Source organism: Dromiciops gliroides, chromosome 5 (assembly GCF_019393635.1).
Source record: "Dromiciops gliroides isolate mDroGli1 chromosome 5, mDroGli1.pri, whole genome shotgun sequence".
NCBI classification, from domain to species: domain Eukaryota; kingdom Metazoa; phylum Chordata; class Mammalia; order Microbiotheria; family Microbiotheriidae; genus Dromiciops; species Dromiciops gliroides.
In genome coordinates, this window is record NC_057865.1 from 118659430 (window position 1) to 118675422 (window position 15993).

The 15993-nt window shown below is 37.9% G+C and overlaps 1 protein-coding gene across 1 annotated transcript in view; it reads right to left on the reverse strand.

Moving 5' to 3' along the window:
• Window positions 1-15993, reverse strand: part of SND1 (staphylococcal nuclease and tudor domain containing 1) — a 486824-nt gene that overhangs the window by 212229 nt on the left and 258602 nt on the right. Inside the window, exon 14 of the mRNA XM_043965422.1 lies at window positions 3671-3743. Coding sequence (XP_043821357.1) covers window positions 3671-3743 — 73 coding nt within the window. The remainder of the gene's footprint in view (window positions 1-3670; window positions 3744-15993) is intronic.

The window sequence follows — 15993 nt, forward strand, 5'->3', positions numbered from 1 at the left end:
AGGTTTAGTCTTACACACACACCTTTCCAACAAAGTTCTTGAACTCCAATGTGTCTCCACATGAGGATACTCACATTTATTCTGACCCTCAGCAGAAGGATAAAATAAATAAAGGGACTGCTCTTTGGTAAAGATGATTATTAAAGAATGAAGATGTCCTTTTCCATTGACTAAAATTTAATGTTGTAGACAAAACTGCTATAAAGAAACTCCTAGCAAACCCAGACCATATGCTACTATTAATTACATAGCTTTGTAAAAGGTCAGGAAGAAATAAAACAAGGAAAAATAATGACTTATTTCATGTAGACAATTAAACATTTATTAAGCATTTCCTGTGTGAAAGGTAATAAAAAAAGTATATGAAGACAAAAAAAAAAATCACTGACCTCAAGAAGCTTACATTCTGTAGGAAGAATAAAAATGTGCATGGATTAAATCAATAAAAAGAATATAGGAAGTAATAAAAAAAAATAAGCTTAAGAGGGAGAGAGCACTAAAAACTGAAAGGATCAGGAAAAAACTTGTATAGGAGGTGGCTGTGGAGCTGGGTCCGGAGGAACACTCCCAGGGACTGAGCAGAAGAGGGATTTCATAAAAGGTAGCCTGTCCAGAAGGCATGGTGGCCGGAAATGGAATGTGGTACACAGCTAGGAAACCAGTTTGACTGGAATGGAGAAGGACTAAAGAGAAGAAATATGGAATGATTAGAAAAATAAACAGCAAATCTGTGAAAAGTCCTTCAGGATTATGCCCTAATAGAAACAGGGGGAAATGAAGGTTGGATCAAAGCCATGAAATGCGCATGCTCTTTTACAGATTGTTTCTTGGGTAGGAGGCAATCTGGAGAAAAAAATGTGAATTCATGAATGCACTTCTTAAGGGAGGGGGGGCGCTGTGGGAGAAAAGGAGTAGGCACAGACACTAATTCACGTTAAATTATTTTGGCAGCAAAATAGCATGCACTGTCAGCTATGGGTACTCCAGCATTTATGTTTTACAACTACTAACCTTCGCTAAGTAAAGGGGGATCAGTTTTGGGGAGAAAAAGTACTACTTGTAAAATATTAACAAAGCTTCATAAAATGATGTCTCAATATTGGCTTTCTATGGCTGTTCACTTTTCATTATCTGTGAGGCATTTGAATGTATTAACCATCATTTCTATAAACTTGCCTAATCTACACTCAAGAGAGGAAGCTGCTCAGAATGTTTCAGTAAGCCTGAAGAGCTATAGATCATATTTAAATAGTACAAGGGCACCCATAATATACCTCGCATCCACCCCCAAATACAACTCTGTGAGGGAAATAGGAGGGACTAGGGAAGATTACAATTTAATAGAGAAACAATAAAAAAGAAAACAGTATACTAAGCTAAATAATTTGTGATTTGGTCAGACAAGGTCATACCCAACATTCCTTTATAGTGAATAACTTTTATACTTTCTGGTGTCATCTCAATTGTGCTTTATTGCTTTTATCTAAATAGTAACTAATAAAAATATTTACTTGGCATTTATTTTTAAATTTTAAAATAAATCAGTCTTCTAATACCCAGAAACAAAGACAATAAAGATAAATAAGAAGGTATGATTACTTTTTTCTTTTTTTAAATGGAAAGAGGGAATAGATTGGAAGGGGAACTACTTTCTTTATGTGCCTTATACCAAAGGCGGAGTGGGGAGGATAGAATATGAAGGGAGAGACAGGAAGACATAGAGAAACCTCAAAAATCATCAGAGAACAAGAGAGTACAAGGAAGAATGGCAAAGAAGAATATCATAATACTAGTCTCACCCATTCACTGATAACCTACATTTTAAAACAGGTATCTCTCCATCAAAACAATCTAGTTAGCTTCCTTTTCCTTGAATTAGCTAATCTTTACATGGGATTAGAAATGAATGGAGCAATGAAAGGTTAAATTGGTCTTTCCATATCTATAGTTGCCCTAAATTGTCAGATTAGACGTATTTCTGAGATATTTGGGTCATCTACAAACTAGAAGACCCTATATTATACATTCCAACACAGGGTTATGGCTCACTTTTCAGCTCAATGATACAGAAAACGTTAAATTTAACATTTTTATCAAATTAAAGCATTAAAGGGGAGAAAAGACCAATTGGGCAAGGCGAAGCTAATTATCACTGGAAATCCAAAGTCAAAATTCTCAAAGTAACTTTAACTGGACAAACCAGAGTGAGCACAGATCTCTGATCATTAAGACACACTAGGACACTCCCAGAAATGGTGAGTTAGTTAAATTTCATATGGAACAGCTATGTTTCGATCTAAAATTAAAATGCAACACAAAGTACAGGCTTATGATTTAATAGTAGGACCCAGAGGCACTAACTGGACAAAAGTACAGGTTTTTTTTATGTAAATGCATGGTAGAAATAAACTCACTGTTTCTAAGATGCAGTATCTGGTTGCTTACAAACAATGTGTGGGCAGCTCGACCTAGTCTCCTCATTTATTATAAGCAGGGAACCATGGCCACCCAGGAAAGTGTGGACTGTTCAGACTCTCATTTATAATAAGTAATCACAGGAGCATTGGAAAAAGATTCAGCCAGGCTGGGAAATAAAATATAACAGGAAGATAAAAGACCCTAATTCATCTCTGCTGTGGGCAATGCAGAGTTCAAGAAGTCTTTGTTTTTAGTATTTTCTTCCCATTGCCTGAAGCATGTTCCTGGAGTGTCTGGGCTGAGATTTGTTAGCCTATTCACCTTTAAAGGATCATCTATGGAAAGATAACCTACCCTGGGTTATGTGTTCATTTTACCAATGGCATAAACAATTCTCCATGTACAGCCCACAGCAGAACATGGGCAAGCAACCCAGAAAGCTCAGATTTAAACCATGAGAGTTGGAAATGCTGGTAAAGAGGCCCTCCAAAAGAGAAGAAAAACCAGTGCTGATTCCAAACACTCCTAGGTGTATGTAAGAAGTTCTATGATGTTTTAAAAATGAAAAATTTCTCAATATTTGAAAGTGAGCTTTATCACAAGGCAGCCATTTAGACACAGACATCAGGGAGCTCAAAATTGCTAGTATCATTGATCCATCTGTATGCTCCAGCCATCTATTCTTATTTATGGAGTGGGACTCAAATGCCTATCCCTCTTATCTACAATCACCCAAAATGGGTGAAACAAGTCAGGAGGAAATTCTGCATTAATGGCTAAAGACTAACATCCCTTTTCCCGTGCCTCTTCACAAAGTGCTAGGCATAATAAGATCTTGTAAAAGAGGCATTTTTTGTTTTAATGTCTGGGGAAAAACAACTTAGACAAAATACAAAGTTCACTTAGAAAACTAGGGGAATAAAGTAGCATTTGTGAAGCAGAAGCCACATTTATTCCTAGAAAAATGTTGGAAATGCAGCTTAAGTGGATGGGATGAGCCTCTGAGCTGAGAGGTATGTGCTTTGCTAGAATGTGAGACAGTGTCTCCTTAAGCACTGAGAAAGGAACTTGTGGGAATAGGGTGGGAGAATGGGGGGAGGGGGTTAATGGGGATGGGACACATTCAACATTCCTTAGTTGAAAACCAGCAGGTGAAATAATAAAACACCTATAAACTGAGCTCCTGAAAAGAATAAGCAACAAATGCCTTGTTGCTCTATTCCACACTCTAAGAAACAAGCATGCATCTTACCCCAGAGATGTCTGCCACACGGTGGATAGGCACTTCCTTCTTGCTATGTAATCCTTTCCCATTCTTAATAGCTCTGTTGAAGAAGGAAAAAAAGCACATTAAAAACAAAAATCAGGATGGGCAGGTATAGAAGGTTGGGGGAAAAGGGGACCGTCATCTGCAGAAAACATACTGTGTACTACTTAATGAACAGTGTGTGCAAGAGAATGGGGAAAGGGAAGGAAAAGAGATATGTGCCCCTGCTTCTTCCAATTCCAATTACCAGCATTCAACTGATAGTTTCAGCTAAATGTGTACCTGATAATCAGAAGGAGCTTTTGTATTTGTTTCCAAATTAAATGGCATTGTTCCAAGTACAAAAGAAAAATTCAGTTGGAAAAGCACACCAGTAAGAATTAAAGGTAATAATTTTTTCAGGGCTCAATCACATGAAACATTTAAAAATGCAAAATATGTAAGTATTGTTACAATTCTAATGGAAATAAGTTTCTCTCAGGTAAAAAACGCTGAAATGCCCTGAAAGGAGTATCATAAAGAAAAGTCATTAAATGGCAGAAAAAAAAAATTAGCAAGTGCTACAGAACTGACACCGAGTCCAATTTTCAATTCAGTCTAAAGCTGTAATTACTGCTGTGTATTAACAGGGAACACTACATCTTACTATACAATTCCTGACTTTTTCAGGGACCTTCTATCATAATCATCTTCCATATCTAATAAATATGTATACATATATGTACACACACACACACACACACACACACACACACACACACACACACCCCTCAGTATCACAACCTTTCTCAGTGTCCTATAAAGATAAACAGATAAACTGAAGAGCCACATTTAACTGACCACAATTTCACCAGATCTCCCTGGGAAAGAAGGTTAAAAGAACCTTATCCAATGATCATATTAGGACATGGTAGCTTATAAAATGATGTGGCTGTCTTAGAAGGACCCCAGACATAAAAATGGATATAACAAAGCACAAATGTAAATAATGGAGTAGGTAGCTACCCTAAAAGATAGTATTAGAATCAAATATCCACCAGATAAAGGGAGTAGCTCCATAGGGCAGGTAAGGAAAAGTATGTGGTGCTTGCTAGGTGACCATGGCTGAGGGGAACTTGAGAACAATTTGTCTATCTCACAGTTTTACCAAAGCAAAGGGAAGGGAAAAATATGAGCCTCAGAGTTGCCATCAGACAGAGGTCATTTTCACAAAACATGGAAAGCTGGAGCATTCAAAGACAGGAGGAAAAAGCAGACTTGGCTATGAAGCCAGATGGCTGGAAAGGTTTAATAATATAGTTACTGGGCCTAGGAAATGGAATCATGGAGAGAGAAATAAATACAATCCCTTAGCTTAAAAATTTTGCATCTGTTGACAAACTGGTTTGACCCTTGATATTCCTTCCAGAGTAATAAAACTTAATCCTGAATAATGCTGGTTATATTAAGGAAAGGAAAAAGCAACAACAAAGAAAAAGAAAAAAAGAAAATCCAACCTCTGTTTGTAGTTAGTAATTGTTGTATTCAATTTTTAAATTCAGAGGTGAAAAATTACCGAATAGTCCCTGTTTCCTGCTATTTCTATACAGTGAATGGGAGTTTGTGAGATCTTCCACTGTAATGCATTTCAGAAGTTCAAGAGCAATCTTGTGAAACAGCTTGGACTTTTGAAAAGGGCACTTAAATAAAGACATGGAAGCTTAGGCTCTATAAGACAGGTCTCTTCCTACTTCAAGATCCTGAATCCAGGGCAGGTGCTTTATCCACTGCGCCACCTAGCTGCCCCCTCAGTAAGAGATTAAAGAGGATATCTCCAGGAGATAGGAATGAAGGACAGAGGCACAGAGAAAGGAGAATTCAGACTGCGGAATGCTGAAGGATGGGCAGGATTGTGATGGGGGAAGAAGGAAGAAAGAAATAGCCTTTGCAAAGGAAGTGAGAGCAGGAATGAGGCTAGTAGCAAAGAGCAGGAAAAAATGGAGCCAGATATTAGACGATTAGATTTTACGTGGACATAACAAAGACTTGTGAAGTGTGTAATATTTGTACTAGGGGCTGGATGAGGCACATAGTATCAATAAAACATGGTTTGATCCCTTATAGAGCTCAATGTTTCAAACAAGGGATCAAGACATAAATAACCACATATAATATGAACTTGTATGCAACAAAATATTATGTGATACTAGGAAAGGGGAAAGTAGTCCTGGATTTTGAGGGTAGAATCAAGAGCTATGGGAGAGTAGTCATGTGAAATGGATTTTGTCTCACTAGAAATGATATCAAAAAGATATGCCAAGATATAGTATATTGTGTGGTAGTTGAGTGACCCATCACAGATCATAAGATCAGCGATTTAGAGTTGATAGAGGCTTAAACGCTATCCAAGCCAAAGCTTCTTAAACTCTTGGTCATGACTCCATAAGAGAATTGCAGAATTGAATGTGGGGGTTGACCTATTTTATATACCTATTTACCCGGGGTCCTGTAAAAATTTCTCAGGCAAAAATGCGTCGCAAGGGAAGAAAGTTTAAGAAGCCCTGATCTCTAGGCCAACCCACTTACTTTACAGATTAGAAAACAGAAGAGGATAGATGATTTATTTGAAGTTTTTCAGGTAAATAAGTGGCAGAACCACAATGTGAAGAAAGGTCCTTTGACTCTGGCTTCAACATTCCTTAAGAAGAAGTTGGATAAGCACTTCTGAGGCCTTCCATTGTCATGCATCCCAGAATTTCAAGCCCTCCCTAGTGAAAAAGCTTCTAGTCTTGAAAAGAGTAGATAAATACACTCAAGCTTAGGTCCTGTATCTACCCTGTAGAGGACACCTGAGTCAGGGCATAGGTTGAAATAAATGGCTTATGACTTTTCCTTTAACTCTGAAAGTCTGTGAAACAAAATTATCCCTAATAGCTCTTTGAACTCCAAAATGTTAATGATCCCAAACCAGAATGAGATTCTAAACTCTCTGAAAAAGAACTTAAACAGACCAGGGCTGAAGTAGAGGTTTCTGCCAAGCCCTAGGATCCTAGCTCCAACATTTAGAAGTATAGTGCTTAGAATGTGGAAGGCTATAGTTCTGCTACTGTGATCAAACTCAGTCTGGTGTAATATGTTTAGCTGTGGATGTCATAATTTAGCAATGATACTGACGACTTTTAGGGTGTCTAAAGTTAGGGAGATTAAAACTAGGATGAGCAGGACTCATGAGGATCAACTGAAGAAAATGGAAAATATTTAGTTTGAAGAAGAGAAGACTGGATTGGGGGAGTATTATTTTAAGAGTTGTCATGTGAAAAACTAATTATAAAATCTGTTATATTTACAGAAGATAAAAATGAATGGAAGAAATGGAGAGGAAGGTGATATAAGAAAATAAAAAGACTCATGATTAAAGCAGTCAAATACAGAATAGTATGTCTTATAAGGTCATAAATTCCTCATCACTCAGGATTTTCTAATTGAGTTTGGATCATCACTAGTCAAGAAAGTTGCAAACAAGATTCCTGTTCAAGTACAAGTCTGATGAGATATCTTCAGAGGGCTTTTGCAACTCAGAGCAGATGAGTCTATTTTCTTCCCTCACCTAGCTGACATACACTATTTTGTGGGGTGGGGAGGCCAGGGCAATGAAGGTTAAGTGACATAGCTAGTAAGGGTCACACAGCTAGTAAGTGTCAAGTGTCTGAAGCCATATTTGAACTCAGGTTCTCCTGAATCCAGGGCCAGTGCTTTATCCACTGCACCACCTGGCTGCCCCTGACATACACTATTGAAAAGGAATTTGGGACTGCAGGGGGGTCAGAGACAAGATGGAGGAGGAAAGGCTGTGACTCTCCCCTGCTCCTGACAAATCCATCCACATATCTCAAAAAACAAAACAAAACAAAGCAAAAAACAAACAAACAAAAACATGCCATAAGACAATTCCTGGAGCAGCATAACCCAACCAAAGATGGCTTAATTAGGCAGCTGGGATCATCTGCTGTTTCAAGTGAGAGAGGAGCTCAGTGCATGGCACAGATCCAGCCCCAGACAGGCCACGCCTCCAGACCCTCAGAATCTTTAGTGGCTTCATCAAACTCAGCTCATGGACTGGTCCAGCGGTTGGCCAGGGGGAAATAGCTGCAGTCTCTGCTGGAGCTAAGGCAAAGCGCCCATATTCTGAACCAGTGAGCAGACTCGAGTGGCAGCAGCCCAGCGGGAGAGGGGCACAGGTACACCAAACTTCTGACCACAGAGAATCAGATTTCAATCAGATTTCTGCTTCCGGGTTAAAGAGAAAGCAGGCCATGGTTACTTACAAGCCAGGCAGGCTGAGAACGAGCCTAACTGTACGACCTGGAACCCCTGTAGCTTGTATCAGTGAATCCTGGAAGCAGTGCTACACCTTAAGAAGAAGTTAAAAGTCAAGAAATAGGCTGTCAAGATGAGCAGGCAGAGAAAGCAGCAGACCATCGAAAACTTCTTTGGTGGCAAGGTAGATCAAAATACACCCTCAGAAGAAAATAATAACAAAGTCAAAGCCACTACATCCAAAGCTTCCAAGAAAAATATGAATTGGTCAAAGGCCATGGAAGCTCTCAAAAAGGACTTGGAAGCTAAAGTAAGAGAGGTAGAGGAAAAAATGGAAAGAGAAATGAGAGTGATGGAGGAGGTCATGGGGAAAAAAAAGTCAACAGTTTAAAAGCCAAATTGGCCAAATGGAAAAGGAGGTACATAAACTCTCTGAAGAAAAGCAATTTGGGATTTAAATCCCAAAGTTCTTATTCTGGTACTAGAAAGCCAAGCTAGATGAGATTCTCTCACAAGCTAAGATCTTGGTGGTACTACTTTTCCTTTTAATAATAGTAGTTCTTTACTTTTTTCCTTCTTAAACCAAACTAAACCCATCCCATTCCCCCCCCACCTGTTCAGGTTTATTAGAAAATGACTCACCTCCTTTGGGATATATGACAAGGTTGGGGGGGGGGGCGCGGCGGTGTAAGTCTATAAAATATGGAAAATCACTCGGTGTAGTTTCCTATCATATGAAACAATAGGTACTGATAGTAATGATGATTTAAGGGACAGAAAATGGAATGGTATGAGTATAGGTTCTGGTTCTAACTCTGACACTTTATTCATGTGCAAAATGAAAACAACGTCCATCTATGCTAAAGGGTCATGAATATAAAATAGATTAATTTTTGTGAAAGTATTTTGGGATATGAACTATTATGTGATGAAAAGTACCTCGTTGACATTCTTCAGCTATGGAGAAAAGATTTCATTTCAGGTTCAGCTTTAGAGGTACAAAATAGAAGTTAGGCAGTAAAGCCAATATTTTCACTCATGGGGAACATTCTGAATACCCAAATTTTTCCCAAAACAAAGGTCTGTTTGTTTACTGCCAATATTTTACTAATGGCCTTCTATGACTACAAGTCAAGAAATAGGATAGTCTGCTTGTTTTTTATATCCCCAGGGCATAGCAAGGTGCTTGGACAAAGGAAGCACTTAAAATAATTTTTTCACCTATTATCTTATTCACTCATTTGAAGAATTAAAAATTCCAGGCCAGTGGAGACAGGTGCATAGTGGCTGTGAGCAGTGTAGAGCATGTAACACATAAGGAACTTCAAATAGGAACCAAAGCATGTCATCAGGAAAATACATGACTGAAAAGTTGTAGTGTGGTGAGAGGAAGAGATAAAGTGGTAGGCAGATCATGTACTTCAGTGATAACATCATGCCATCAAGAAAAAGCAAGAAAACCACTACCATGCTGGGCAGAGCAAGTATCAAAAACTAACACAAGAATATGAACAAGAAAAGCACTGGATGGGCAGGTATGCATAGGTATCCATCTTTGTCACTGGAAGGAACATCCGAAACAATGAAAAGTCAGTTCTATTTGAGTAATTAATATATAGCCATCCTTTGTGATGCTCAGCAGTCTTGGCCCTTCTATGGACTTCCTTGTGACAGCCAGGCTAACAGTGAACACACAGATATTCTCGGGGAAATGCAGTTAAAATTTTAAAAATGAAATCTAACTAATTTTTTACTCTAGAGTACTTTCTTCCTTTCTGACTATTTATTTCCTTACCAAGTGGGATAATTTCCTACTTTTATTTCAAATCTTATGATGCTTTATGGTTATAATGTACTTCACAGAGATAATACAATCTAGTTATGTGGGCTGATAATTAACAATTAACATAAGAAGAATGATTAATCCTAATGTACAAATAAATAAACGGAGGTTCCTGGTGATTAAGTTACTTGGATGAAATTACATGCTAATGTGGCAGAACCAAAACAAAAACTAAGTTTTCTGACTGTAATCCAATGTACCCTCTATTATTCCATATTGCCTCTTATAGCCTGTCTTTCACCCACTATACTCCACCCATGAACTGGCAACATTGGATGATAGTCTTAGGGATGTAAAGCGGCCACCACATTACCATATGCAAGGTTTGCAAAATCTGCTCACAGATCTTCTATGGCATGAATGCGCAGAATTCTAACAATAAAAAGAGAATAAATGGACTTGAGGAATATAGATGTCTTCTTTTTATTACTTGTTGAACTCATAGATTTTCCCTAGAAATCACAAAGCACTTCACATTCTAGAAGGAAAAAAATTATAAACTGAATGGTAAGGTAGAAAGCAGAAACACCAGAGGAAAATAATCACAAAATGCCTGAAATAAGGATGATCAGTTAGTCAATTTAACTTATTTTGCTTTCCATGGGTGCTACCATTTTGTCTGAAGACTGTAAAGTACTATGTAAAAATCAGAAAATCAAGAAAATTATACGTTGTGTTACAAAGACATAGTTAAACTTTAGAACTTCATTCATGAGCAAAGTTCAAAGGTATGAATTACAAATTATAAATGACAAAAATTCAAAATACAAAGGGTTTATATTCTGAAACTCTAGGTGGAAAGAATTGTTTGTAGGCAAATAGATAAATAAAAAGTAATTGGAAGAGGCCTGCAATAACAATGAGAGGCTTGTAAAATAGGTAGCACTTCAACTAATGAATGCTTGGGGGATACAGCATGTGCAAAGGAACAGAGGCAGGAGAAAAAATGTTGAGGATGGGGCACAGTAAAGAGGACAGTTTGGTTTTATCATTGAATGTGTAAAGGAAAGTATTATGAAATCAATTTAGAAAGATAAATTGGAACCAATTCGCAAAGGACTTTGAATGCAAAAGATAAAGAGGGAGTATTTTCTGCTAGAAGCAAAGGCGAAATATTGAAGAAGTTTCTTGAGCAAGGAAATGGTATGTTTAGACTTGTGCTTTAGGAATCACTTTGAGGAGCCATTCCTCAAAGGTTAAAAGGCCAAAGGACAGCAAGCAATTCTTAAAAGAATTGCAAACTAATAACAACCAGACCAAAGACAGCTCCAAATCACTAGTGAGAGAAATCCAAACCAAATGAACTTTAAGATTATACCTGAAACCCAGCAAATTGGCAAAAAATGACAAAAGATGAAGAAAGTCAATATAAGAGGAGGGGTAAAAAGACAAGTACATTAATATGCCAATTGTGGAGCAATAAATCAGTCCAACCGCTTTGGAAGGTAATTTGGAATTAAGCTAAGAAAGTGACTACAATGTTTATACTCTGATTCTGAGATCATGCTGCTAGGCATGTCTGGTACACCAGACAGAAAGAAAGGTTCCATTAAAGCCTAATCTATTCATAGCAACAGTTTTTGTAGAGGCAAAGAACTGGAAGCAAAGTAGATGTCCATTATAAAAGGGAATTGCTAAACAAACTGTGGTAAAATATTATTGTAATGTAAGAAATGATGAATTTAGAGAAATCTGGGAAAATCAATATGAACAGGCACAGAGTAAATAAGTAGAAAACTATATACACAATATTTATAACTCCCATTTCTCTCTGCCTTTGCACAGACTCCTCCCCTCCCCCCCTCCCTGGAATGGTCTCCCTCAGTTCTACCATATAGATGATCCAATGAGTTCACTTTCTGCACAAAAACTTTCCTGATTCCTCTACTTACTGGTGTATTCCTTACTTAATTATCCTGTATTTATTTTTTATTTAATTGGAATATACTTACATATGTAGATTGTTTCCTCTACTAATACATAAGGTCCCTAAGAATAAAGATTGGTTCATTCTTTGTATTTGTAGATACCAATGTCTACCACACAGTAGACATTTTTTTTTTCCCACAGTAGACATTGAACAAATACTTTCTGATTGATTGAGCAATGTAAAGAACAAAAACAAAATGGAAATGAACACTGTGGAAATGTAGCAATCAAACTTGTCCCCAAAGAAGAGATGATAAAATGCATCTCGTTCCCACCTCTGTTAAAAGGAGAAGTGGGGATTTAAGGGTTTGAAGCATTGCATAGATTCTTAGATTTTTACAATGTGGTAATTAATTAGTTTTGTTGGTTTTGTTCCTCTTATTTTTTTAAAAAAAGCTTCTTTGTCATATGGAATGGCTATATGAGAAAGGGCAGAAGGAAAGGGGTAAGAAAGGAAACAAGGACACTAGGCAAATGTAAAAATGATCATTAAAGATGAATTTTTAAAGAAGGAATTGGCTACTGATTGGAAGATGATTCCAGGATTGTGGACCAGCATGACTGGAAGAATAGTGGTGTCCTTGATAGAAATAAGTATACTTGGAGAAAATGGTTTTAGTTGAGTGGCTGGCTCAGTCAAGAATTTGAAAAGGGAGGAGGACTTGAAGAAATGGAGAAAATGAATATAGAAACCTTTTTCTAGACTTTTGGCTATGGTACAATGGTTTGAAGAGATAGTAGATTCAAGTGAGAGCTTTAGAAAAACCAGGGAGATCTAAACATGCTGTCTACATAATAGCAGAAAGTTAAGAACCTGCATCTGTCAAATTATATAATTAGGGGGTTACTGGAAAACAATGAGGGCCCTGATTTGGAAATGCTATGGAGTTATTTTTTTATAATTATATAAAATGCCATAAGGTAACTAGAACAAGTTCTTAAAACTGAAGAGGCTAAAAGAAATTCTTTTTGTAAAGACATTATAAGTAGTATTTACAAAATGGGCTATGAAACAAAAACAAACAAATAGTTAGATGTTTCTGAAAAGGAAGAACTAGAAACACTAACAAGAATTAACTTCAGAAGACTGGAGAGTAAAGAAAAAAATTTCTGACAGGAAAATAAAAAAAGAAAATCTGACTCCAAAATAATCTGGATCCTTTAACTTTAAAAAGGTCTCATATCTGACTTTGTTACTTGCCTTCCTTGGTTTGCAGTAATACAGAGTATATTTCTGCTTGGGGAGCTCTTTAGGGAAATGATAAATCTATGCAAATTGAAGGTACACGTATGTATGAGTAAGTATGAGCTCAAGTGTAGGTCACTGATGAAAGTCCTTCAAAAGTCATAGTATCGCTCATCAAATGAATTCAAATTTCATTTCCTAAAGTAGAGCTGTTTTGGGGGTTTTGGTAACATTTCTGTTACAGAGAAAGGGATGAGGCTTGTGCCGTAAACCTTCCTTGGACCAGGGTTTACAAAGCAGAAAGCTAATAAAGCAGTATTACTTTGTTACTTTCTAGAAAATAAGTTTCTTCAGAAATATCTAAATACAGTCCACAAAATGCAAAAACCCTCATTCTTTTAGAATCTGGGGGCTCATATTTTCTCCTAAACCATTCTCCAAATCTCTACAAATGAGATAAGATATATCCAGTTGCTGCCAAATGGTTGCCAAAGCCATATCTCACCATACCTCAGTAGAATCCAAGCACAGACCTAGAGTAAACTCTTAATCAAAGGGTACCTCTCCCTGTACAAATCCTAGGTATTACAGGTTATTTCAGATAGGTTTGTGAAGAATCATATAATTTAAAAGTTAGAAGTAACCTTGAAGATCTATCCCCTTATTTTACAGGTAAGGAGGCAGAGGGAGGACCAAGAGAGGTTAAGTAATTTACCCAAGATCACACAAGAATAAGTAATAGAATCTTGGTCCTCTGATTCTGAATCCACTGCTCAATTAAACCAGTTTCCTTGGTATATGAAAAAGCCTTTTTCTAAGCATAAAGCAAACAGAGGATTTGAAGGCCAGAAGACAACCTTGTTTCATTGACACCTGCTCCACAAATGCAAACACTAAATTTCACCTCTTCCCCTCCCCACCTCTCTCTGTAGGCTGCCACCACAGCTCTACATCCTCTTTCATTAGGCAAGGAATGAATCTTATGACTTCTAAACTTCCCTACTGTGTCTCCTTAATGGCTGTTCTAGCACAAAGGCAGGCAGGTGCTCGGCTAGGATGGGAGAAAGAAAGCAGGAAGCCAGAACACAGCCTGTTCACCTCTGAAGCTCCTTTTTTTATTTTTTAAATAATCCATAGGAATATAAAGTGTACAGATAAAGGTTAGCTGCTAAACAAGGGACAAAAATCATTCCCAGTAAGCAGTCAGAAAATATGCATCCAAAACTAGTGGAAAACTTTTGAATGGTAGCCACTTGGAACTGAGTAGAAACCCAAGTTATTGACCACACTCCTCCATGAAGGGGCTGAAAAGCTGGAAATTCTTGCAAATTTTAGGTGTTATTTCCTTCCACCTAGAAACCCATACTTTGAAACTTAAAAATGAAGATTAGAGTGATTTCATCACCACTACCAGAGCACAGTCTCGGCACAAATGACACAGACACAGAAGACTTGCTTTTATACCAGTGATCTAAAATGAATGGGGCTGCTCAGGCCTGAAATACACTCAAAAAGATGTGGGACAAATAATCATGAAAATGGACTATTTTAGAAGATGTACTGAGGAAAATAAAAAGATAGGCAAAACTTGGTCCCTACCATCAAAGAGTTTATGCTTCTAAGCTTTACTATGAAGCTTATATCGTGAGATGTGACAATAAGACACGTACAATGTTTCCCAGAGTCTGGTTACATACCGGATAATAAAGGGCCATGTATCAGAGCAAAAGTAATATAGCAGTCAAGACTATCAGCATAGCATCCCACCATTCCCAATGGATAAAAGGCAAGACAATAAGGAGAATGGTATGGAAAGCAAAGTGGTATCATGTCTGGGAACAAAACAACATAAATTGTAGCAAGTAGTATAAGAATATGATGCCTAGCTAGAGAAAAATGAAAGCAAGGAACAGGATTGGGAAAACCTTTCTAGGAAGAATAACACGGCACAATAAGAAAGAACAATGGATGACTGTCAAATGTAAACAAAAACCCATTACCTTGTTTCTGGAAAACAGATGATAGATGAAACATACCTCCCTTCTTTTGGTAGAGGTGAAGGACTACAGAAGTGGAGAGGCGGAGGGAAGAGATCTTTGCATTGGGGTCCCACCTTCCTTATGATCATCAGCTACAAATGCTGACCAACTGCCACCAATAGGCAGATAGGTTCAAGAGCCCTGGGAGTGGCATCATCCCCAGACCACCAGTCCTACTTTTAGCCCAGCCCTCACATCCATCATCTACAGAAGCAGTTCTTGTGGAGAAGAGACCAACCATCCCCACCATCTGTCAACCCCCTGTCACACACAGGGCTGGCAAGCCAGCCAGCTGCAGCACAGGGAGACAGTGTCAGACAAGTCAAACAAAAACCATCACCTGACCATCTTCCCCCCTCAGACTCTAATGGAGAGAGAACACAACCTGGACCCCAAAGTCCTAAGAACAGAGATACTTCTAGCTTGATGACCTCAGACATCATCTCAAGAAGCAGTCTTCATGAAGAGGAACTACAGCCATAGCTACTGAAAACTAACAAAGGAAAATTCTTGCTACCAATGGCCCCTGGCACCGTCAATGACTACATCAAAAGCTAATATGATTTTTTTTTTTGGTGGGGCAATGTGGGGTAAGTGACTTGCCCAGGGTCACACAGCTAGTAAGTGTTATGTGTCTGAAGCCGGATTTGAACTCAGGGCCTCCTGAATCCAGGGCCAGTGCTCTATCCACTGCGTCACCTAGCTTCCCCTAAAGTATTTCTTAGATACAATTCTAGTTCTAAAGTCCTATAGTTCTGTACAGTTAAGATAACATAAAATCACAAGAAGAAAGTAGGAAAAAGAAATTCTAGGACATCCACACTTGCAATTTTACATGAGTCAACTATCAATCAGAAAGATGAAGTGACTTATTCAATAAATTCAATCCCTCATCCAGGGTTCAAAGGGCTTGTGAATCCATATCTGGCATGGCCAATGGGGGAATCTGTTTGCTGAACTATGCCTGTTTAATAATGTGGGTTTTCTTTTTCTTTTTCTTAGTTCAATTGGGGAT